Here is a 26,359-nt window from a genome sequence, read left to right on the forward strand (position 1 = left end):
CCTCCGCCCCATTCAAAGTAAATGAGATGGTTAATGAAGTTAGATAATTTTAGCTAATAAGTCTAGGGGGTTTGGAGGGTTCAACGTTACGGGGGATAGAAACTGCTCCGTTTATCAGGTGGCTATGAAACTTTAACTACAGAAACGGTTGACTAAAATAGCCCATCTACTTTTTTTTGTTGATTTTTTTTTCCTTTTAATAAAATCTACAGCATTCTACTTTAAAAGTTAAGTAAATAAAAACGCAACCAAAGGTTGCAGCCTTTGAGCTACTGATGAGACCTGTGCTCCCGCATCCCTCGGGGCTCCTGCGGAGGCCGCGGCCGGGGCACAGCACTTCCAGGCAAGGCTCATTCCAAACACACAATATAAACGAACACTCAGTGGCGTGAAGTGTATGTCATAATTAAGGTATTACATAATCATGCCTTCTCTCTGCTGTTAAATACAAAAACAGCATCTTTTACATTATCATATAAAAGCATTTAGGCTGTATTTTTATTTATCACTTTACACTGGTAGTCTCTTGTATGTGTACTCAATAGAAACCAAAGAATTTTGTACACTATTTTTTTTTGTACAATAAAAGATAAAGTGTGCATTAGGTACGCTTGTACATGACAATATTGTACAATATTTACATTTCAGATATCACCATGAAATTCTGTATTATCTATATACACAATGAAAATTTCTCAGAAACATTTGGACTATTTCTTATAATCACAATTTTAGTATTATAGAAAAAAAAATCAGTAATCATCTGACATTGTTACTGTAACCTCTCGAGATTTCTGATTGGCTTATCCAGCAACCGCTATCCCTCCTAATCATCAAAAATATTGTACCACTAATCCACGTAGCACCCTGGGATGGCATCTATCTGTCTTCATATAAATATTGATATAACCACGTCTATATCAATACCTACACACAGACTTATGTGCATGGTCATGTCGATAAGCACTGGACCAGTAACAAAGACATTCAATGTTATCTAGAGATCTTCCTCCTCTTGGGTTTTGGAGGCTTCACTTGTCGGTCTCCCTGTGGGATTTGGTGGACCTAAAAACAAGTATATTTACAATTAGCAACAAACACGTGGCAAAGCAACCAGTCAATAACTAAAAGTCAACATGTCACAGGATTTGCCCTCGTGAAACGGTTCTTGTGCTTGCTAAACCTAAGGGAAGTTGTGTGTGTGTAAAAGGAAGCTCAAGAGCTTTAAACAAGCAGGATTATCAAGGAACAGGCTACGTTTAGCAAACTCTGTTTGGGTTTAAATCGAGAAATTCAGTCTCAAGCTAAATACTGGAGCAATTTGAATGTGAAACAGCAGCCGACGCCGGGCGCGGGCGGCCACCCCCACCTGCCGGCGGCACCGAGCTGCGTCCGGGAGCAAGAAGGACCAAGGAATCCTTCAGCAGTGTGTTAACCTGCTCCTCCCAAACGCCTTCGGAGAGCTCCTTTACGGACTGTTTAATGGCTCTTGCAGTAGAAATAATGCTCCACGCTAACTAGCCCCTTTGCACATACATTTCATTCAAAACAACCAACATCTCAACAGTAGCAGCTGAAGAAAAAGCTCATGTCACTACAAAGAGAACAATCCTCGACCCCCTGCGATTGTTTCTAACATAATAGTCATGGCAATTAACCCTGATTGCAAATTGTTCGTGACCAGCGGATTAAAATACAATTCAAGACGACTCAGCAACAGGGTCTGGCATCAGCGCTCCTGCAGCGCGGAGCACCCAGGTCCGCGAGGCCCCTTGCAGCAGCTTCCCCTGAACCAGTGTCTATCATAGTTAAAATCCGGACAGCAAATCGCGTGTATTAATGCTGGCTTTATAAACCAAAGCAATGGGATTTACAGCAGCAGAATTGGCTGCAATATGAAGATTTTTAAACTAAAAAGATACTGAGCTTGCAAAAGAACAGTGTACTATTTTAAAAAGAAGCACTGCTGGATTTGAAATTAAGAACAGTCTTTTTAACTTACCTTCCAGGACAATATCTTTCACTTCAGAAGGGGAAAAAGTGTATTCAAAATAGAGTTTCATTCAAAGGAATGGCACTTTGAAATGCAGTTTCAGTAACTTTCTCTCAAGTGAAAAACAAATGAGCCTGATTTTGCATTGCCAGTCAGAGAAAACCAAGGAATATGAGCGAGACTGGAACTGATCCAAATATTATCAGGCTGCATGTGCAAAATTTATCAGGAATCTATCTTGGTGAGAAGTATAATCGGCAATGTAACTAAAATTATACATCTTTTCCAGCTTTCCCGAATGATTACACATTTGCAGTTTTCAGTGCAAGAGAAATACTGAAAATCCTACCTCATTTAAACAAACACACAAAAAAATTACATTAAAAACCAACCCAAACCAACACTCCCGGTCTTCAATGCGATGCACATGCACAAACATTGACAAATGGAGACATTATTGCTAACATGAAGAGAGACTTACATTCCCAGACATTTTGTCTAGTTCACTCATGGCCTCATGAATAGCAGCTTCTAAATGGTTATTTAGCTTTCCACTTCTAGGAAGAAAAAATTAATAATGCTGTCAGTAATTCTGCATTGTGGAGAGAAACTTTTAAGATTCACAGTAGAGACACAAGCTCAAGCTCAGATCAGCCAGAGGAACTATAGGATAAAAGGAAATAAAGGTGCTCTAATAAAACGTGCCAAGTCCACAGGGGTTTCTGAGCTGCCTCAGCGACGCTGCTTCGCAAAAGCAAAACAGACACGATAAAAATAACCAGAATTTCGCTCAGAAGCAGCAGAGCTGCCTAGGAAGGTGCTACGAGTCCACCTGTAATGCAAATACAGCGTTAATAACACGGCATTAATGGCTCACCTAAAATTCAACATTAAATTACCTGAAGTTCATTACAAGCAGAGAAACTCCGTGATATAACACACTTGATTTTTGTGGCATTAAACCAAGGACATACATGTGCATGCAAAGAACTGCTGTATCAGTTCTAGCCTTCAATGAGAACTCAAAGAAATTGCAAATTTTAAGTACTTTACTCTGCAGGTGTGCATAGCATGAGTTTTCAAAACACCAAAATTTCTGTACTGACACTAAAACCTGCATTTCTGTTTAAACATGTGCATTTGGGCTGATGCTTAGTGTGGCGTTACCAGAACAGCTCCCATTTCAGTGGCCATCGCTCCTACCAGGATGCAAAGTGTAGAAGGGTGAGGGAAGCCACCCCACAACGCTGCTTTCCCTCACCGTAATGAAAGGACACCAGGAATTCCAACACCCACGGGAAGCTGCACAGAATAGCCTTTTCCCCCCGTTTCTTTCTCTTAGGATGTGGCCTGTGGGTAGGGGCTTGTTTGCACGACCGCTTGTGGCTTCGTCACCCTAGTACGATGTCCAGGAAAACAGGGACAGCATGAGAGGAGCCCATGGCCCTGGGGAAGGCCCTCAGGAAACCCGTGAGCAGCACAGGAATATAAGGAGACGGAATTAAGGGTTTTCCCTGTTTCTGATGGTATTTAGGGTTTTCCGTGCATGGACCTTTCTTCTGAGGAGATGAGGAAGGTCTGGAGAGGAGCTGGGAAAGGGGAGGGGGTTCCCTCTGGTCCACGGTGAGCAGGATCGGGACTGTCACATGGGAACATGTGGGCAGAAACACGGAAAACAGACGCACATGAGGGCAGTGGGCAACCTGGGGCAGCCCGATGACAACAAGAGCAGCCACCACGTCCCTGCGCTCCGGGATGGGAGCAGCGACACTGCCACAAACAGCCCCTGAATTGAGGGAAATTCTTCCACTTCTAAGCAGCTACGTTTCTCTTAAATCGTCCTGTTTCTTTCGCCTTTTGCCCCTCTCTCCATTTGCTCATGGCGTCACCTCGAGCCGCGTGTTTTGCTTCAGAGGGAGCCGCAGGGAGCTGCCAGCAGCACCTCCCCGGCCCCACGTCAGGAAGCGGCGAAACGCGGAGCGCGACCTCAGGAAACGCACGGACACGGTCCCTCCGGCACCGGGAGCGCTTCCCGCGCGCAGCGCACGGCACGTAAACGGCACAGAGCTCGCACCGTAAAAGGAGCTGCACACAAATAATTATTTAATTCCCCCAGGGCGGTGTTTATTGCTGCGAGCTCACGGCCCTCGGCGTCCCGTGGCCTCCGGGGCCAGCGTGGAACCACGAGTCCCGCTCCTCTCCTTTTATAGCGGGCAGGAATTTTCTCCTCCTAAACTCCACTGCGTTTTCCCCTTTTGGTCTACGCTTATATTCCCCGTTCAAATACTTCCTGTTTCACGTTTTTGCTGTCCTTATAAAACAGTAAGTAGAGGCGAGAAGGCAAGATAAGAGCAAATGAAACTCCCAAGGTCTGCAGATCTGCTGAGATCTCCAAAACGAGAGCCTTAAGAAGCAAAGTAATGTAATTGCTGCATTTCCCCAGGGATAAACGAGCTTTTACTTACTTTCTGTTCCTTTTCCTGGCTCGGTTGTAAGCTTCTAGACCTTCCGTTAGTGTCTTCAACTTCTCTGGCTCCACCTGAGTGAAGGTATGAACACCAAACCACATTACCCAGACCTGCAATTATCAAACACTGCTTTTACTTTGCTGCTAGACATGCATTTCTCACGGAGCCTAAATTGCAGCGCACCTAGAAAACACCAGCACCTTCCCAGCAGAAAGGAACTGGTGCAACCTGTGCCTTCCCCGCACACACATGCACAGAACTGCACACTGCTAGCCAGAAAAACCCAAGGAGGAAAAACATGACATCCAGGAAAATAAAATTAAGAACGAAAAACATATTTCTTTCTAGTATTAATATGAACACCACTGTTGTTTAAATCTCATATTATGTACTCACACTTTACACATAGTTTTACACATTTCAGACCACTTGGAAGGCATTTAAATATTAATGTATCTAATACACATGATCCCATTTTTACAGATGCCAACAACATTAAAGAGTTCTGCATTGCCCCAAATTTCCAGGTAAAGGTTTTCAGGCCTTAGCTCAGCCGTGCTGTTAACGCCATGCCCAAATTCATTCCTTTTGCAGAACAGCCACAGTAAATGCTTAAATCAAGTTCAAAAAGGAAACAAAAAATCTCATAGCCCCTAAAAGAGCTATATTTACACATTAACAAGAGCTTGCTTTAGTGAGCTGCTTATGTGGTTCAGCTACAGGTCTTTTTTTCCTCTTTTATTTAAGCATGTTTGTCAGCAATCTGCAGAATTAGGAATGAACCTGAGCTTAGCTCCACAGGGCTGCAAAGTGGTATTCTGGGGACTGGACACGTAACCAACACAGGAAAGGAAATGAGTTATATCTGCATGGTTTTAGCATTTGCATTAACACATTATTTCAGCTTGGTTCACAGTCATTTCTATATTGACAAAACAAAAAGAACGCAAAAATCCCTTTTTCTTTCCTAGTAGCTTTGTATTTTTTGGGGCTCATTTTGAACCTTTGCACAACTCTGCAAGACCTTTACGTAACATTTGTTTCACTAATAACAATACAGCTTGTGCTTGGACACTTCGAATATTAAATCCATAAATATAACTTTGTTAAGTCTATGTACAACCTGAGAAAGAAATCTGAATGTGAATTCCTTCTTAATCCAACCTTTCGATTGCCAAATAATTCACATTTGCAGTGAAACAGCTTTTCGGAAGTGACGAGTTGAAGTTGTCCAAAATTTGCTCAGAAAACAGGCTATATATAGTAAAATTTCAGACCACATTTAACCTGTCTTGCAGTTTGCCTCTGTAGAAAGGCAAAAGCTCCTGCAAGGAGCGCTCGGGGCGGCTTCACGTCCCCCTCAGCCCCCCGGGCTGCGATTCCATCCTTATTTTAATGGGATGATTGAAGGACAAAAATAAAAACCTTACAGTTTCCAACCTGGGCAGAATTAGGAGCAATAATAGAATTAGCCCAAGCGTGTAGCTATGAAGCTGTACTCCATGATGGAGCCATGAGTACTAAATTGGAGAGTATCCATATCCATGAGACGTAAGTGTATGGAAGCAGCACGCTTTGCTGAAGGCTGCATGTGTCTGCCATTAGATATATATATGTAAAATAAGAGTTTAATGGTAAACTGCTTTTAGGCAGAGTTCACCTGAAGCTTGGGTAACAAGGGACTTAATCTCAAATACAAAAAAGGAATGGGTATCTTAATTTTTTGAATTTCGTGATGGCAGGATATAGAAAAACCTATTACTGACCTTTTTGAAGTTGGGACTGAACTGCTAACGTGGCGTGCTGCGGAAAGCAAGTCTACAATGAACCATTTCTGCACGGAATAATGCACATGAATTGGATTTCCAGGGCACTGATAAAAGCCCCATCTGTTCTGTCTGCAGAAGCACCAAAGCTCAGTCTCCGCAGGGAAGTTTTACCCAGGTTTACACAGTGCTCTGGGCCATCTTCAAGGAGCTCCAACACTAAATCCCAGGGAAAGGGCGAGCCCAGCAGTGTAACCTGCCTCCATAGGGCGTCACACTTAACTCAAGACTCATTAAATAAAAACGATCTACAAGGACAACCTCAAAGCTGGGAAGTGCCCTGCTTGTCTACGGCGACAGGATGGGGTGTGTTGAGGGTGTGCTGGGCGCCCCGCTTCATGCCACCCCAACCAGCATCCTGTGCACCAGAATTCCCCTTCCTGCAGTTATTTCGAACTTCAAATCCCCCCAGTGCTGCTACTGCCTCTGAAATGATACTCATTTGAGGAAAAAAAGGCTTAAGATTGTGGATTCAGGAGCCTGTCTGTAGGTACAACGCTGTAAGAGACAGCCCAAGGGGTCTCCGCTGCTTGCGGGGCTCTCACTGACCTTTTTGCTCTCATTTTAAGCCAGCCCTTATTTTTGTGGCATCTGCTTTAGCTCTAGATATGTATCCACAGAACTGTGTCCTGTTCGGATAGTCCTGCTGCTCCTGTTCTGCTTCCCTTAGTTTTCCCATTACGGAAAGGCAAGTGTTCATCGTGAAAGATCGCCACGTTCGTTCTCTCTCCCTTCTCCTGGCAGAGAAGCACCATTCTAGCTGCTCTTCAGATAGAAATGTTACACTGAATACCCAAATTCTTTTAAATGGAAATAAAAATCAAATTCACGTGTGATCCAGAGAGCAGAGGGCACATGACGCACAACAAAATCCCACAGCACAGGGAAGTGATGCTACGAGGTAAGAAATTAGCATTCAATTATACAAATACTTAAACAAAATGCTGCAAGAAGGCTCCTCAGAAAACACAACCCTCAAGACAGCTGCCAGCGACTCCCACGGTGAATTCCAACCTTGCTGCATCTTCTGAAGCGCAGGACTTCGCAGGACCACTTGCTTTGCAAGTTTGTTCTTTTTTTTCTTTTCTTTTGAAATAAAAATGAGCACCCATGGGGATGGCTCCTGTCCTGCTCTGCTAGCGCAGGGGCCCCGCTGCCCTCACATTTATTTTCACCTCTCTCTTTTGCATCCTCAAATATCCCAGCTTTCAGCCTCGACTCCTGCCCTTTACATGGTTTTTCATACTGCATTTCTTGTTGGAGAAGATATTTGGTGTTATTATGATTAAATGAAGGATCCTTGGAATCTAAGGTGCTCCGTTGTGTGGGACTTGCTGATGAAGAAGAGGCAGCAGCTGCTCCTGCTGCCTCCAGCCATGGCCTCAATGTGGGAACCTGCACAGCTGGGAGGGATCCACAGCTCGTGTCCACGCTGCTTGTGCTCCAATACAACATCTAGGCTCTTAAATATAGTATTCTGCAACTAATATATATTACATAAGAGACAATATTAAGGTAGGCAGCATGTGTGTTTGCACGACAGCGACTATATGCTCCATACCCACAAACTGGTGAGCCAAGGTACAAAACTGCTGAGGAATGCAAGTGTGAAATTTTTCTGCTGTTTACAAGACTTACAAAAATATGAGCTCTGAAAACGTATTAAATATGGATTGCATGTACAATAAATTTCTGATGATATTACCACGTACTTGCTGCATTCACGCAGCGCGAGGAGCGCACCAGTAACTCATACAGGACAGCGGGGTCGATCGCCTCTTCATTTGCCCATTTTTATTTAGTCCTTTACACTTTGTGGTCTGCCAGAGCCCTCTGTGTCATTAAGAACTGCTTGCCTATAAAATAGGTGCTGCAGCTGGGGGTCTAACCCTTTCTGCAGGGCGAGCTCCTCGACACGCAAACCCTGCGGATTCCTCTAAGGAGCCACGTGTTGGCTGGTGGCTCTGCTCTGCACATCTGCTCTGGGCCACTCTGGGGGAAAAAGCAGCCTCTGGTCCCCCCATTCGGCCACTCTCACCTCCCTATGGTTGTTTCATGCATTGCATCCAGCAGGAATATGAGCAAAAAAAAAAGACAAGGTCATTTTTAAGTGGTTCCATTTCTTTGTGCTAGGGAGAAAAAGTTATTTCATTAGATTCTTGCTTTCTATTTACACATTTTTAGAATTTTCTTTTTTTTTTTAAATGATATTTTAAACCAGGTGGTATCTTCCCCATTAACAGATGTTCAAAGCCTGCTGTCCAGGAGGAAAAGCTTGTACATCTCCTGCCAAAAAGAGCGTGTGTCAGTCAGCAACCTCTCACTTATTGCACATTCTGCATTCTGGGTAGATGAGTTTTACATTTTTCGGTTTTCACCACTTCTAGATGGCTACAAACACCTTACACACAGAACCACTTTGCGCAGGCACAGTCAGAAGGTCACAGAATTACAAAATCTAAGTTAAACAATTTTCTGTTAAAGCCCAGTATGTTTTGTGTGGTAAGTCTTCTGTGGACAAATTACATAGTGAAGCATAATTAAGCCTGAACACAATCTAGCATATTTCATGGCATTGGCAGACATTTCTCATTAGATAATTATGGGATAAATTCAGTTATATCTATGGATTTATATGTACGAAACGAAGCGATTTGTATTACTAGAATAAGAGACACAAATGAAGAAAAATATACCAAAATAAAGCTTTGATAGACACGTGTGTGTGTGCATGGACATATAGATAGCTAAGCGTGTGTGTATATATATATGTATATATATATAAAAATACCTTCCCCTCCTCAGTGTTTTGTTGACATGAATTGTGAACTTCTTCTTCTCTTACTAGTTTTCCAGGCCACGAAGTCAGTCCTTTGATTTGGCCCCAGACCAAGTCGCCCACATTAAACGTCCTCGGCCTGTAATGTATCAGCTCATTGGAAGAAGGGGAGTCTGGGTTCCTTAGGTCATCTTCACTACTGATGCTTTTAGCATCCGAAGGGCTAGGCACACACCCGTTAATGCTTTTGGCATTGAAATCTCCATTGTAATGGATGTAGTCTTTCACCAACGAACTCTCCAAACTATTGGAGGAACTTGGAGATTGCTCCTCTAGAATTAGGTCTTGTTTAGAAGTGTTCAGCAACTCTCCAAATCCTCTGTTCTGCTGAGGCCTGTTTCCATTTATGTGTGCACATCGTTCCACAGTGTTCTCCAGTCTTTCCTTAAAACTCATCATAGTTCTTTTGTAATTGTTATACCTGAAATTCTCCTCCAACATTTTATCACTCTGACAGTTTCGTTGTGATAACAGTATCTGATGCTGCTCCCCTTGTAACAACGGCAGCGTGGAGATGTTATTGGGCCTGTCATGACAAGGGCTGCTATGGATATGGGCAGAGTGGTCTAGAAACTCATCACATTTCCATCTATTTATCTCACCGATAGGACTTTGCTCCCCTTCCCACTGTTTTTTGGGTGTGTTACAGCTTGCTGACTTGTAATATTCATACCCATCCCCTTCACTTGAATTTTTACCGTGTTCTGAATTCTTCAGGATTCGCGTTCCCCTGGTGTTCCTTATCCTACCTTCGTGATCAGACACGGCCGCGTTCCTGCCGTGGATCACCGCGCTGACCGCGCTGGAGAGGTTCAGCGGGTCGCCGATGGAGGCTGTGAAGGCACTCATGGCACTCAGCGCTGGGATGGGGCTCATCTGCGTGGTGCTGCTCACGGCCGTGGTGATCACCACCTGCATGCCCTTGCTCGCGGCGTCCACCACCGCCTTGTAGATGGCGTCCACCGAGGCGTCCCCCGCCGCGGCCGCGCTGTCCTTGGCCTGCGCCCCGAGCGGCGCCTCCGTCCGCGCCTGCAGCTCGCAGGAGGGCTCTTGGAAGGGAGGAAGCATCGCGGTGGAGCTCTCGGCGCCCGCCGGCATTCCCATCTGAGTGAGCATCCGTTTGTTCAGGACAGCAGCATCTTCCTGCATTCTCACCTGGGGGAAGGAAAAGCCGGGGGGGAAAAGATGGGAATTGCTATTCTGCTTAAAGTTCCCCTGTGTTTTATTTTAATTAAAAATTAGGAGGGTGACCTGTTACAACACAGGAGACGTTTTGATTTGGGTTTTACATCGGTGACAAAGTTTAAAGCTGAAAAAGTAAATAGAAAAAAAATAAAGGGAGCATAACTGAGAGGAAAGCACCCCCCGACTGCTGGACTTTGCCTCATGCCACAAAACAGCCTTGCATGAAAAGATACAACCCACCGCCCGTCGCTGTGACTGCTCTATTTTCCTCTGCTCCTCCTCAGACCCCGATTTTACTCCTCTCTCTCTTCTACCTGCTCCCATGGGCTCCTCTGTGTTCGCTCCTGTTTGAACTTTTGCACCAGAGGCCACCACTGCCCTTTAGGAAGTGCCAAACATTTCTCCTTCCCCCCATTTGCTACGTGCTCCCCTCACGAGGTCTCTTTTCACTTCAGCCCCTTGCTGACCACGTCTGCCTCCCTTCGCATTGCAGCTATTCAGCAAACTGCAACCTCCAGATTAAAGTAACGGAGCTTTTTGTATTTCTTGTCACATCCGTAGGGAGTGAAGACAACAATATTAATCGCAGTGCAATAACAAAAAGCTTTAAGTGACAAGGGCAAAATATTTCCTAAAGCTCCTTTGAATACTCACCATTACTAAGTGTTCATATAATTGAGCAAAAAATGAGATAAAGCTAGCAAAATTCACACAAAATCAGAGAAAGGTAATAGACAATTACAGGACTGTGATTTTGCAATAGCAGTGAAATGTCTACACTGAGAAAATGACACGTCTTCTTCCTTCTTAGAGGGTAAAAGCACTCTCTGGCATTAGGCATTTACATGCTTCAGCCTTTACCTTGTGAGTTTTGCAGCAACCATGCGAAAATTGCACAATATTAAATGTACATTGTAACCAACTTTATCACCCAGCTTGGCTGCTGTGCTTCCTGTCAGTTTATTGTTTTAATAATTCCACTTGCAACATGAGGCACTGTCTATTTAGGGGCATGGCATAGAGGTACCATTTTTGCACAGGCTGCTGTTGCATATTAACCCTAACGGCTGTGTGCTTCAGCACACACCATCTCTCTCAGACTTTTCCTTCAGCTTCAGGGAGAATATAAGAGAACAGGTAGATACAGCAAACTACAAACAGTTTTTAAGTTCTTAGTTACTGTAAAAAACTAAGAATATTTACTTTCCACCACTAAATTGTTCAGAGTGGTCCAGAAGAGAATTTATGATCATCTTTTCAGCCTGAAAAATAATTTGCTGTAAATGTGTAGCAACTGTCAGAATATGCACAGGATTTTTTTTTTTCAACACGCAGAGCATAACTCTGTTTTTTTCCAAAGAAATTATACCCAACTTCTAAGAAAGAAGGTATAAAATTTCCATAACAAATGATACCCATTTGCAAAATGCAAAACCTCCTGAAAGAGGCTGTGAACACCGTATTGCTTGAAACAGGCGGCGACAACAACGCAGCCTCGGGAGGACGCAGCTCCAGCTGATGGGGGTTGCATGAACCCGCTGGTGCCTACCTGGAAGTTCTGGAAGAGACAGGCCATGGGGTTGGGGGTGGCGGGCGGGCCGGGCGCCGGGGGCTGCCCCGCGAAGCCCTGCGCGCCCTGGTAGCCCTGCGCGAGGTGTTGCGGCGGCGGCGGCGCCGGCGGGAGCATCGGGCTGCTGCCCAGGAGCGACTGCAGGTGGCTCAGCTGGTGGTGGCTCAGCGGGGTGTTGAGGGCCGTCATGTCACCTGCAAGGCAAGCACAGCCGCGGTGAGCGCGGCTCCGCGCGGCGCCACGGGCTGCCCCGGGCACCGTTGCCCCGTCGTCCTCGGGGCGCTCCCCGTGACACCGAGAGAACAGCTCTATTTCCGTCCTTTATTACGGGAGATCCTCACTGCGCATGAAAGCAGAAAGTACCCCAAAATAAACACCGCACCTTCTGCTAAAAGTAATATGCTCCTGGACCTGGTTTTATAAAATTAATAAATAATACGTCACTAATAAAACGTAGCCGTTCCCTAATTCTTGTCACCAAAAGCTCACGTTTTTGGTAAAGGTTTCAGAATCGCTGCTGATTGTATTTTCCAAGAAAAATTAAAAGCAGGGTTGTGTTCATAGCAGTGATTCCATAGCCAGGATTGAAGTATCAGGGTAAAATGCTTTTCAGCTCTTCACCACTGTTTTATATCTGTGAACAGTTTATTTATTAACGTGTGTAGTCCAAACAACCAAGGAACACTAGCTAGGTTACATTGTCCAGTAGGCTGAATCTAAAGAAAATTTAAATATATAGGGACTTTCTATTACTTGTTTTGTGAGGTAAGTGCTTGTCAAGGAAGATACCCCTGGGTCTCTAGACTACAAGAATACGCAAAAAGCAAAACCAAGCAGCTATGAGAACAGAAACACAAAATAAGGGCTCCAAGGGCAACGCTCCTCCCTGGCCCTGTGCGAGGACTGACTTGGAGGGCTTCGTGTCTCCCCTCACAGGGAACGTGCTTGTGGTTTTGGCACTCGTGGTCCGTGTGGAGGCCGTTCTGCAGGTCCCGCACAGCCCCTCGCACTAACCCTGTGATGCCACACGCGCCGCGGCGATGCGCCCGGCCTTGGGCTGCCCGAAAAACCAGAGCACCCCACTGCTCACTGAGTTTGCAGGTAAATGGTAGGCCTAGGTGGCATCGGAATTAAGGACAGAAGGTAATTTCCAAACCAGCATTTAGTATTACTGAATTAGAGGAGTGTGTATTTATAATTTCTTACAGTAAGAGTTATGTTTTTCTCAATAAACAAGCTGTAACATAGAAAAAGCCTTGTAATAAGAGTAGAATAAAGTGGATTCTTTAACAATAGGAATTAGAGTCAAAATTCCCCCTCCCCAACCCTCTCTTTAATTGTTTTTTTCCTTTTATATGGGTGAATAAGTTGAACTTACCAAGCAGACCCGTCCCCAGTAGCGGGTTAAGTAGCTGTGGCACCACAGAGTTACTGTTGAGCTTAGCTGGAGCAGCTGCATTCCCAGCACTATTAGATATGTTGAGCAATGTTTCTGCCATGGACACCACTGCTGTGCCACCGGCCAGGGTGGAGACAGACAGTGCGGCCACCGCGGAGGAGGAGGTGGTGGTGGTGGTGGTGGTGGCCTGGGAGGAGGTGGCTATGGACAGCTCTGGATGAGGAGCGCCGCTGCCCGCCGCCGAGTTCAGGACACCTCCCACCAGCTGGGGGTTCAAGGCCATTAACGCGGAGGCCGCCGAGACGGCCGGGAGGAGCAGGGGGTTGGAAGCAGCGTCGGCGCCCGCCAAGCCGGGCCCCGGGGCGCCCAGCGGGGCGGCGAGGAGGCTCTCGGCCCGGCCGCTCTCGCCCGCGGCGCTCGGCAAGTGCTCGGGAGGGGTGGCCAGCGGCGCTGCGGAGGGCAGGGGGTTACCCGGCTGCTGCAGCACGTCTGAGATGGTCAGGTTGAAGGATGGTAGGGGGAGCATGGCAGCTGCCTGGGCCTGGTTCTGGAGGAGGGCGGCCAGCAGCTGGAAGTGAACGGGCTGCAAGACCTGCCCGTCCACGTCACTGGAGAGGAAGGCCAGAGCAGCGTTTACATTGGGGCCGAGCAAACCTAGGGGGTTGAGGTTGACCTCAGACTTGCCTTCTCCTGCTGAAGGCTGCAGGATATTTAATAGATTCTGGTTTAGGAGATGTTGCTGATTCACTGGCAAGGAGATAGGCAGAGAATTGAGGAGGTTTTGATTCAAGGAGTGTGGAAGGCTGTTGTTTGAAGCGCTGCTCTGCGGGAAATGAAGGGAGTGTTCGTGAGCGGCGAAGGGGAAATCGCTCCCGACGGGCAGCTGGCCCTGCAGCGCGCTCCCCGCCGCGGTGGTGACGATAACGCCGTCCTGCAGAACAGACGTGGTCTTGGTGATGGCGGGTTGGCTGGTGCCAGCTATGGCTATGGACGATGACGGTCCCGAAACCCCTGCAACGCAAAAAGGCAAAATATGTGAACAGGACGCTGCCTTCTGGGAGACGCTCGACAAAGTCACAAGGTAACTTGGGTTAATCCAAGAGTCGTGTTTGAAACTTGTGCATGGGAAAGAAAACACTTTGAGCATCCGGATTTCAGCATTTTTCAGAAATGAAGGAATTTGCAATGAATTAGTTCAGCTACTAGATACCGAGCCACACCTCATCGGAAATTATGTAGCTATATACTTGCATTTCCCTTAAATTGCCTGAAGAGCAGGAGTTCATTTATTATATTTTTTTATTAGTATGAACCTGAAAGTAACTGTAACAATATCATCAGCCAGGGACCAATGCGAACTGAACTGCAAGGACGAAGGATCCATTGGAGACATGGAGGGTGCCCAGGGAAGTGTCCTCCCACATTACTTGTGCAGAAATTACATTATTTGTGTAGAAAAACCACGAGTAACTGGAGTGGCCTAATCACATCCGTCACTTGGCATGGAAGGAAGGCCCAAGTCTTGGTAACTAGATGGATTCACTGTGAGGGTGTTCCCCAAATAAGCATCATTATCCTTCCCCCATTTCCATGTATCTTAACACCACTTTGACCGAAGTTAAAGTCTCAAATAAATTATGCATTTCCTCTTAATTGAGGGAGAGGGCTGAAGTGACAGTGATCACACACAAAGCAAACACGCCGGGGGACAAGGAGAATTAAAGCAAACAAATTACCTTGAGAGATGCCTTTCTGCTTTATGCATCGCATTAGAGAATGAGCATACATTAAAAATACATATTAAAACAAACTCCGTTTTTGATGCTATGTAACTATTTTCCATTCCAAACTGCCTGTATGCATAGCTAGTATGAGGAAGCGCCACAGGTAGCAAGTGTTTTTCTACAGAAACACTATTCAAAAAGTTATATGCCACTAACTGGTAAGTAGGGCAAAGTGCTGACAGCTCAAGAAGACATGAAAATTAAGACTGCTACAGAACGGAGGGAATCCCTTTCCACGTGCATTGCCAACATGATTTATTCCTAACACACAACTTAAAAACCTGGTTATCCAAATTCAGCTACACAAATCCCCTAGACATTTCAACTAAAATATAACTCATTTTTTCCTTTTTTTAATGTTAAACTAATATTTGAAATATTTTAAATTACGTTTTCCAAAAAGGAATGCAATATTTTTTCAGGTCTTGGTGGAAAAAGGCAAGTTCCTCTCACGACAGAGCCACCCCTGTTTCTAGCAGTTTCTGTCTCCTCCGCGGCGCTGCGTTCAGCACCCGCCGGGCAGCGCCCAAAACTGCTCTCGCTCACAAAGAAAAGCTTTATTTTTATTTATCTATTTATTTTTATTTATCCATTTATTTTTAAGACTATTCAGAGCTCATGCTCCGAGGATTTACGTGCAAGTCCCAAAGAGGAAACCGCAGATTTAAGAGATACAAGAGCAAACAGCAATTCTTCACTTTTTTTTAGGAACTCTTCCTCCCGCAATAGGGAGAAGCTGATACACACAAGTCTTTTCCTCGGCGGACAGGGAAGCCTTCCCTAGAGGAAGGTTCATTCACTGTTTCCAGCAGCACACGGGTAGATCTTTAATTCAGGTCTAAGCAAGTATTCTATATTTAGCGCTTACGAATATAAAACCTCACTCAGGGTTTTTTGAGTGGACTAATCTGTTTCTAACCTATTTATGATCGTATTTCCCATTCCAGTCAGGTAAATGATCACACTGAAGAGTTTATCTCAGAACTGTAAAACTGTTGCTTATTTTTTTGCTGAAAAAACAGTCTATTTCCTATCCCCCATTAAGGCCTACTTCCAGAAGCCCAACCTGAGCGGCCTACAGTGTCTTCAAGGCCTGCCCTTCCTCCAGCATAATGAGGCAATTAATTAATTGCTACTGGGAGAAAGAAAATCTTGATGGAACTGAGTAGTAGGAAGGCAATGTTTATTTCAATCCAGACGTGAGAAATGAGAGATTTAAAGACTGTTTTTGGGAAGCGAGGAGCTGCTGCCCCTCGTGGACCTGCCTCCCAGCACGACGCAGCAGGAATTGGGAGGGAAAAGTTGTGGAGAACTGGGAGGTTCTGCAGCTCCTACGCTTGTCACGACTGCATTCCAGAACACATCTATCGGCACCGACACACGGCCGTGGCAGGATGCAATTTATGAATCTCTTCCAAAACATCATCGCTAACAAGTCAATATTCCAGATGGAGAAACACATGCAAACCCATTTGCATTAAAATACAGCGCTGCTAGACATCTTTTCAATTCTTTACCACAGCCCAAAAGACAAAATACTGAATTGTTTATTATTTTCCTTATAAAACACACATAATTTCGGAACTTTCTGAGACAAGACAAGAACCGAGCATCTCTTAGGAGAAACCTCTGAACTGCCTTTCCCTCCAGTTTCAAGACAAAATCTATTGAGATGCAGCGTGGAGCGGAGCAGTTTCATCGTGTTGACTCTTGAGGAGATCGGGTACGAAAGCGATGCCCACTTTTTGTTCAAAGGAGTATCTTGGACCGTACATGATCTTGAGGCCACCTGCATCTCCTTTGGGCCCCCAAAAGGACGGAGAGAAGAGGAGTGGAGGCCCCGCAGCACCAGCCATTCCCTCACATGCCCTACCTGGACTCCACGGTGATAGCCAGTGTTTTAATGAGAAATGTGAAAGGGAGGTGAAAGCCAAGAGGAAAGCCCAAGTTTTACTGCATGTTTTGTGAAAACATGACATTTGGCATCCTAAGGCACCCGAAATGCTATTATCTCAGGAAAAAAAGTCCTCAATAATGAGAAGTTCTTAGAGCAAAAGCAGAATGAAAAAAGATGAAGGAGTTAGAAGTAAAGAAAGGCGAGGATGAATCCAGGCTCCCCAACCTTGCAGGCACAGAGTTCTGCCAAGAGCTTTTACAGTCGCTGAAAGGAACTGCCTTTGCAGTGCTGGGACTAGAAGAGATATCCAGAGCGGCAAAAAATAAACCTAGCATCTTGGAGGGTCGAATGAATGCTTTGGGAATAAAAAAATCAAGAGGATATACATTTTTTCACGTTTTAGCTTTCATTATGTGCATTTCTGTTCTGTTTGCTTTCCCGTGTGGGTTGTGCTTTGTGACCGGCCCTGGCTCCTCTTTCTGAAGAGCTGCTTGAGAGGTGTCCGTAAGCAGATGCACTAACATCGTACGTACCAGGAAATCACTTGGCTGTGTACTAGGAAATACAGCTCATATGTACTTTGAAATCAGGGAGATTCACTCTCTCTGCTCACTTTACATGAGTGGAAGGTGTTTGTCACTCACATATCAGTGTTGCTTTCCCATGTAATGACATATATGTAACATATATGTAAGCAAACTACATCCTTATTTGCATTTTTCCCACAAAAAGAGTCTAAGCAGGACTAGTTTCATACATGCTACTCTGCCTTGGAAGTGCCTGTTTTTAACTGTTTAGTTTCAACTTAATGGCAAAATAAATACATTGCGGAATCGCATGGGTGTTGGTATCCAAAACCAGCACCAGCTGAACAGGCCAAGTGCTGCATTTGCAACATAGGTCTGGAACTCCTTCGGGTTGCTACCCCTTGCTAAGGCTGCCGAGAAAACCTGAGAAAGGAGAAAGTTCCTACCCTAGTATTTATTTTTTAGTAAAGTATCTTTAAAAAACGACAATTAGAACTACATTTTACTTAGGTCAATAAGTAAGTTCCAGGGAGGTGGAGAAGGCAGAGCTCCCTAGTTTCCTTCCTAGCTCTAAGGTCCTGTGAGCTCACGAGTGGGGAGAGGGGAAACGGTACCCAAAGCTTCCCAATTTCTCAAGAATTTCTGCAGCCGCAGGAGGACTCTGTCTGCATGAAATCACACGGGAGCACCCAGAGCTCTGCGTGCAGTGAGGAATGAGCAACTTCCCTGAAAACCAGACAGCCCAAACTGAAAGCAAATTGCTGTAGCCTCCCCAGGCACCGAACGCATTGGCGTAAAGTTAAAGGACACAAACTGCGTTGTATTTCTGCAATAAAACACAAAATTGCAATTCCAATATACCAGTTGGAAGGTGGTAATGCAAAGAACTTTTTACAGTACATTTCTCTAAGTAAGTAAACTACCCGTTATGCATCCTAACCTTTCACAAGTCTGAACGTTGCACTGATGGAACTGGTATTCCATCAGGCACTTAGGAAATTAAAAGTGCTCACACAAAATTGTGCTTTTCCTTTCAGGAAAGCACTTTGAAAATCAAAACTCGTAAATTAAAATGAATAAAGAAATAAACAACTCCTCCTGCCGCCCGCCAAACAACATTGGCTGCATCCTGCTGTAATTCGGGGAGGACTTGCTCCAGATCGTTAAGACATTAATACAGAAAGCATTTTAAGAGCTTAGAAACAAATAAATCTTGTATACACTACTTTTAAAATCTGCGAATCCTTGCAATTCTGCATTTAGACCCAAAATGCAGTCAGCACTATTTTACAGTTGATATTTTCTGTATTGCATGCATAAGCTTAAAACGTTTCCTGGTCTGAAACCCTGACCAGGCTGACATTTAACTGCTGGGTCATACGGCGAGCTCCCTGCTGAAACCTCCGCCTTTCCCTCCTCTCCTGGAGCGGAACCCGGCGGCTCTGGCAGAGGGAACCCTGCAGATTCCCTGGAGCAGACCCGGGAACCCGGAGCGCCCCGGCCAGGCACAGCCCGTCCTGGTCACCGCGGGGCGGCACCGTCGGACGGGCCTCACCTGCAACCAGCCCATGGGGAAACTCCAGCCCAGCGGATCATCCTAAGGAAAAAACCCATCCAGGAACACAGCACGGCCTCTGCCAACTGCTCAGAAGGAACGTAACCAAGACCCAGGCTTTCCAATCTTTTGTGGAAGGGCAAAAAACCCGAAGCACCTTCTATGACAATGCTTAAAATGAGGTGATTAAGATTATTTTCAGAAGATGTGGAGAGCCAACTATGTATAGGAAATCTGGTATTTTATTAATTCACGTTTTCACCATGATCATGATCTTTGCAAAAACAGGACCCATCTTTCTGCACTTTCTTTAATAAATCTTCTGATTTTTATTAATAGAAATTCCCATAAATGGGCACGGCAGCCAAAATACACACTGACCTGACAGGAGCCTGGGTAGCCACAGGTGTAGATTATTGGGAGTGGCAAATTCAAATGAAAAACAATACGAAATAAAATAGAATAGAATAGAATAAAATAAAATAAAATAATAAAATAATAAAATAAAAGGAGCCATGTGTAAAACACATCAGGTGCTGAGCACAGTGGACCTGTATTCATAAATACAGGTAATTAGAAAACTCTATTCCACTCCTAAATTTTTCACCTACTGCAAACATGATGGCAGCAGGTAAGTTTGCACCAACTGCACAAGGGTCTGCCACACGTTGGCTATTACGGCTGCAGATAATGTGATCTCTGATGACTATTAGGGCAATAATTCCTTTATGTTGGGAGATGAGGGTGGGTTTGTGTTCTCCTATCAAGAGTGAGAAGAGCAGATTGTCAGGATGTCCAACGACACCAGCGAGACGACCACCACACAGGTTGTCCCCTGGATATCCTAGACTTCATAGCAAACGTTTCCCCTATTCTTTAGAGTCCTCATTTGAATAAGAAATGAATGCCTTTTTTTTCCTTCCTAAAACAGTCATATTGGCCCACAAGTGAATATTAAAAAAGTGGCGCTAAGTTTCAACTACCAGTAACTCCTTATAATTGTAATTTTTTTTGGCCCTGAGCAAAAGTCTCTCTGTACATTTAAACAAACGGAAGGACAAAAATCAATAGAGCGCTGCAATCTGCTTTGCAATTAGGAGAGCACCTCGCTGACATCCTGTCTGGGGGGATTGAAATGGAATAGGAGGCTTCTCCAGACAACACAAGTCTCCAGCAGGCTGCCAGCCAGCCACTCTTCCAACTGCAAAGTGTGATGAAAAGTTCTACTCATTTTATATTTCAGTGACCTGCAGGAGTAATTTGGGGGAGCAAATCCAAAGGGCACATGTATTCAAATAGGGCACGCTGGACAAGCTGAGTGGTTTGCACCCTGATGTAAACTTTGACCATACTGTTATGTTGAGTATTTTCTAGAACAGCCTATTTTGTTTGAAGGAAGACAATTTTCAGAGAACCAAGGGCCCACGCTATGCTGAAGGTTACTACTATATCCAATAGTACATCTAACCAAAACTTCGGACTAGAATTTATGCTTCAGTTTCCAAAAATCATCAAAATATGGGAATGGTTACAGCACCTTATCCCTTCTACCTGCCTCCAAACCTAAAGCACTTCTATTCCTGACACTCCTGGGAGATCAGGAAGGATACTTACCCCCAACTTAAAACCAGGAAAGAGAGAGGAATAGCAGCTTGGCAGAAGTTAACACGGGAGCGATGCTGTTCACATCATGCTTCCAAAGACCTGCTTAACCTCTCTATATTTTTTCCTGACAATTTGCATTAAAGCTGTTAAATCAAAGACTCCCTTGAGTTGCTGTGTTCCAAGATAATGTTCCACGCTCAATTCCGCATTCCCAATCCTACTGCACTATACTTGGCTGCATTAACATGGGCTTTGCCTGAGTGGGAAAGAAACTCCTAAGTGGTCACATATGCTCCTCCTTATTTAATTGTATCTTACTGTTCTTCTAATCTCTAAGTTTCACCACTAAAATTTTAGTATCCTGGATCCATGATAGCCTCAAGACATTTTTTGTCCCAATATGTATCTGTCCTTTATTTGTCACTACTAAACTTCTAGACCTGGAGCTCCTTATATTTCTGATTCTCAGATATTTGAGATATCTTATTATCTTTAATCCTGTTAGCTATGGTTATTAGATTAGTTCCCTCGGTTTCCCTTATCAACTTTATTTCCAAATGTTTTTTTCCATGTCTTTGCCTTTATGCACTGTGCGTTCCTTGAACGTCGCCTGCACTCAATCTCCTCCATGAAACTGGGCTCTTTGCAAACAAAGAGCCCTAAATAATCCATATAGATTTGCTGCCACTTCCTCCTTTCAGGCAGCTGTTACTAAAGAGCATTTGCAACACAAATGTGGTAGACCTGACAGCTGGAAAGTTAATAAAAAAATAAAAAGTTAACAGAAATGCAACTGGTGTTCAAGTGCTGAAACTAGGAACATCCCAGAAAGCCGCTACCACATAAACATGAAAACTTTATTTCAACATGTATTTCATTTCTAATTCTATCACACTCATACAGAAAATTACCTGGAAACTAAAGATACTATCTGCAAACGAAGGCAACACAAGCTAGAATAACAAAGCAGGGTTCTTGTTGTTAAAGCATAATTAAAAGCCCAGGCAATAACCAGCTAATTGTGGTGATTCTCAGTAACCCCCCGTGCACGGGGTTATCCCGAGCTGCGGGGCTGGCGCAGGAACGAGCAGCACCAGGAAGAACCCGTGTTTGGATTCTCTGTCCTTGGAAGCCCATTTCATGACCCTTAAGTAATGTTTTATTGATAATTCATAAATAATACACAAATTTTGTGCATCAGGTCCAGTCTCTATTTCCTGCAGGGATCTTGAAATCTTGAAATACTCTTTTTTTGTCAGCCCGGAAAGATGGAACCACTATGAAAGGGTTAATAGCTGCCTGCTTGTGATATAAACCACCAAAATATCTACAGGAAAAAAAAAAAAGGCCTTTTTTACCAAAATGCAGAGAAACCACTAAAAGCCATTAGAAACTGTGGCCGGTATCATTTTAGAGAAATGATTTTGTTTGTCTATGCAAGTGGGTTCTGTATTTGGAGGCAGCCCTGGAAGAGGGTCAGGCTCTTTCCGGGCCGCCCCGCAGGTCCCCTTGCCCTGGTGCCCCTGACTGTGATTGTATCCAACAAATACGTGGAAAGTTAACTGAGCTGCGGGCCTGAAATAAAAAATGGGCCTTTTTTTTTTTCTGCTTACGGAATTAATGCAGTATCACCATACAAAAACACGTCCTTTGCTCAGGCAGCAGGAGCTAAATGAAATCCACCTTTCTGCGATGTCTCCCTTCTATGTTTAACAGCACGAGGAGCGAGCGCTGCAAACCTGCTTCCTCTGGGAGCCTCGGTGATGAATAAACCAGGAAAGCTCACGACGCTCTTCCAACCAAATGCACAGTTTATTCAACCAGCTAATTGCCAACGTAGTAAAATTATCACAACCAAGGCAAACACAGGCTCAACATTCTCCCCGGCCCCCAGCCCCAAGCAAAGTTATTTTGCAAGTTTTTGTCCCCCTAATTATTTGCTCTGATCATCTAATCTCAGCACCGGCTACCTCACACCAGTGGTAGAGAACACATAGCTGGCTGGGAATGGACCCTAACTAGTTGAAGTAGCAGGACAGGCAGCAAAAATGATCGATTTGGGCAGGTGTTTGAAGAAATGTGAGGCCTAGGTGTGTACAAACGCACATGAATTTTATTTGTGAGGAGCGTGTGGAGTTAAGAGAAGCAAGGAGTGGGCATGGGGAAGAGGCCAGGATGTTTTTGTACAGGGAAAGGGACATAGATTTTAGTCTACCACTGTTTTTTCTTATCGGTTTTATTTCTGAGTATGCGGATATCAGCACGAAGTGCGAGTACTTTTTATATTTGTGAGTTCAGCTTTCAAAAGCAGATAAGCAGGAGGAATCCACTTAAAAACAGTCAAAATATATTTCCACACAGTCAAGCACACGGGTATCCCTCTAAAAGGAAACGTACCTGCTTCAGGACTGCTTTGATTACAGCTGCTAACGAGGCTGTTTGGGATCAGCGGCGCGGAGGAGGCCGGGATTCTTGGCGGAGGTGGGTTCGGATGCAGGGAGTTTCCTAAGGCGGCTCCTGCCTGGCTGAGCATCCCGCAGCTGCCGCCCGCCTGCATCTGCGTGATGAGGCCGGCCAGGTGCGGGGCCGAGCCCGGGCTGGCCCCGTGGATGAAGTTGGTGCTGGCGCCCTGGCAGTGCCCGCCGTCCCCGCGCAAGGGCAGCCCCGCGGCCAGGGCGTTCGGGAGGGCGCCCGGGTTCACGGCGGCGTCTGCAAAATGCATCTGGGCGCCCGAGCAAGGCAAAACAGTGCTGGAGCTCCCACACGTGGTGGTACTATTGCTGCTCATGTGGGAGCTCTGACAGCTCATGGACTGCAGTAACTGGGACATCGAACTGATGGGAAATGAGCTTTGACTTTGCTTCCTTATCGAATCGGATCCAGCCTTGGAGACTCCAGAACTGTCCAGCTGAGACTGTCTCAGCAAGCTCAACACCGTGGTGGTCGGCTGCTTTCTTTTTCTCAGAGCGTCTTTTTGCTGAGACATCAGTTTGTCTCTCAGTGCTGCTCGGCCACTCTGCCCTTCGCTTGTTGGTAGGAGCACGTTGGCAGCAGGAGGGAACATGGTATTTAAAGTGCTGTGTCCTTCGTTGTTGCCACCGCTGGCAACAGGTCCAGAATTGCTACTGCTGTTATTGTTGTTACCAGCAAGTTTATTTTGATTTGCTAGCTGTGCTTTGGCTGCTGCTGAGAGTAAACTACTTGCTGGAAAAGAGGCAGCGTTGTGCTGGTTCAAGATCTGATTTAAAGGCATTCCCAGCAAACCCGGCTGACTCTTCAAGGAACCGCTTCCAGCCGATGCAGCGGGAAACACTGCATTGTTTGGAGGGTTTAATACATTACTCATTCCAGCAATTAATGGGTTAGGGATGTCCTTGTATTGATTGAGTCCATCGTGCTTGGTGGAAGGGCTGGATGGCATAGATGGCCTGGGTGACCCTATCGTTGACCGTGGGGACCTCGGGGGAACTTTAATACCACTGCAGGATGACTGTGGTCCCACCGGAGGCAGCAGGAAATTCCCATGATCCGAAGACGTGGAAGAAGAACGTGATCTTTGGGGAGAAGCCTCGATCCTCCCAAGCCCGGACCCCATCATGTGAACGGGGGACGTCACTGGGGAAGGAGAGAGGGAAGTTGAAGCCGAATGCTGAACTCGTTGAACGTGACTCCCGTGGTTCATGTGCCCGGGCTTTACGGTTGGCAAAGGAAGGTTGCTCGGCAGGGGGACGACGGCGGGGGGCATGCTTACATTCATCACGGGTACCTGAGAGTGGGCGTTCGCATGGAAGGGCGCTGGGTTCATGATCACGGGATTCTGATTCAGCGGTTTGCTAGGAATGGGGTCCAGGATGCCAAGCGGATCCTTCTCTGATGCCAATGGCTTTTTCTGAAGAGCACACGAAGGCGGAGGGGGAGGCGGGGGTGGGCCCTGGGGCGGTTTGTGGTGAAACATTGCTCGTGGGACTTCCATACCGGCTGAAAAACTACACATGGGCTTTTTCATTACCGGGCTTTTTGTGGTCAGGGTTGGGGAAAGAGGTATATTAGTCCGTCCAGCCATTGCACAGGATGACTGTATGGGAGAACCATGTAGCATTACTGATGGTGGAGATAAAGGTGTCCTGTTCATGTGAATAGGACTGGAGTTGGGTGCTCCGTGAAAACTGGGATTGCTCCTTGTGAAAACGTCAGGGCTTCCAAGTGGGTCAGTCCTAGGAGAGATGGAGCCATCTCCATATATCTGTGATCCTGATGATGCTGGACTGGGCATCCCACCATGACTGCCACGATATGGAGACTTCTGTCCCAGTTCATTACTACCCAATCTCTGCCTCGGATAGACAGAATGAAGTTCTTGTTGCTGGCTTCCAGCCATTTCTTGCACGTAAAGCCTACCCATGGCATTAGATGCCCCTATCATCAACTTGAAAGGAGTCTTACATTCTGGCATCACAGAATTTGTAATTCCTTCATGCGATTTATTCCTCATCGATCTTGGAGTTGCTGCTCGAGTAGGAACTACTGGAGTCGCACCTGTTATTAAAATCACAAAAGTAACCAATTAGAAATCTGAAATCACAGTCCAGTGCAAAACTACTGTGCATGAAAATAACTGGGAAAGCCAGAAAGCCTTTTAACTAAACTTCTAACCAGAAGTAATACCCAAATCATGGTGCACGCTCCCACAGTACACAGTGCAGTTGCCTATGTGTTAACTCCATATCCCATATAAACCCTGTGTGAACATGAACAAACTGCTTTAAATCTTGAGCGCCGTATGTTTCAAGCACACTACTACCCATACAAAGTTATTTTAGCACAGTCCTTCCCAAACACAAATTCCTAGAAGGGCTTCCCTCTCCCCATTTTTCTTTTCTCTTCCCTCTGAGGACCATCTCCACGCTCTGCTCCCGAGTCCCGGGTGTCCCCATGTCCCCTCACACCAGCCGGATGAGCTGGCGGCAGGAGCGGGTTGTCCCTAGCACGGGGAAAAGGAGTCTCTGGCACCATCTATTGAGTATGGGAGGAAATAAGGGCCACACTGGCTCTTCCTCCCGTGTGGAGAGAGCAGGATCCTGCCCCAAACGCCGGGATGAGGATGGAGCCAGGCGCTGAGGCCCAGGTGCAAGGCGGGACGCGGCTCGGCGTTGATCTGCTCTTGCTAACTGCTTTCTGGAGAGGGGCCTTATGTAACATCCTTAATGCTCCTCTGCATCATGGCTTTTCCTGCAGCTTCTGCCACAGTGTTTGTTTGGGATCAGGTTATTCCATTTAAGAAGCGATTTTGCTGTTTGTTTTCAGCATAAAAGCCTTGGGGATATTTACATTTGTGCACATGTGAATACTGTTCTCTATCATGAAAAACTTGCTGTAAATTCTGGTTTTGAGATCAGACAGGCCTACATGTACAAAGTCACTCAGTCCACTAACACTGCTTTTGTTTTCTAAAACTTATTCTTTCAGTATTTTACTCTAAGGATACCCTCACGAGCAGCTTCAAGGCTGGTGGACTTTCTGCCAGTTTTGCTGCTCGGGGAATTTGTAATTCAGATTTCAGTGGGAGCTTAGTAAGGGAAAAAATGAATGCATTCTTGGCACGCAGCCTGCGAATATGCAAAGCTAAATTTGAGTAATGAGCTAAAGATTGCATGTTCAAATGAATTCAGAGGTGCCTTTAAATTCCTGACGCACTGGAGCTCCAGTCCCCC

At 45.5% G+C, this 26,359-nt stretch overlaps 1 protein-coding gene across 1 annotated transcript in view; it reads right to left on the reverse strand.

Annotated features, from left to right (window-relative positions):
- Positions 1 to 476: 476 nt before the first annotated feature.
- Positions 477 to 26,359, reverse strand: part of MBD5 (methyl-CpG binding domain protein 5) — a 46,178-nt gene continuing 20,295 nt past the window's right edge. The window contains exons 5-11 of the mRNA XM_088529153.1: positions 23,046 to 25,184; positions 13,260 to 14,291; positions 11,861 to 12,075; positions 9,079 to 10,281; positions 4,459 to 4,532; positions 2,475 to 2,550; positions 477 to 1,065 (exon numbers count right to left, since the gene is read on the reverse strand). Of these exons, the coding sequence (XP_088385279.1) occupies positions 994 to 1,065; positions 2,475 to 2,550; positions 4,459 to 4,532; positions 9,079 to 10,281; positions 11,861 to 12,075; positions 13,260 to 14,291; positions 23,046 to 25,184 (4,811 nt within the window). The 3' untranslated portion in view covers positions 477 to 993. The remainder of the gene's footprint in view (positions 1,066 to 2,474; positions 2,551 to 4,458; positions 4,533 to 9,078; positions 10,282 to 11,860; positions 12,076 to 13,259; positions 14,292 to 23,045; positions 25,185 to 26,359) is intronic.

The sequence above is a fragment of the Tinamus guttatus genome, unplaced genomic scaffold (genome assembly GCF_059628265.1).
Source record: "Tinamus guttatus ecotype Peru unplaced genomic scaffold, ASM5962826v1 Tinamus_guttatus_pri_ptg000325l, whole genome shotgun sequence".
In the NCBI taxonomy this organism is placed as follows: Eukaryota; Metazoa; Chordata; class Aves; order Tinamiformes; family Tinamidae; genus Tinamus; species Tinamus guttatus.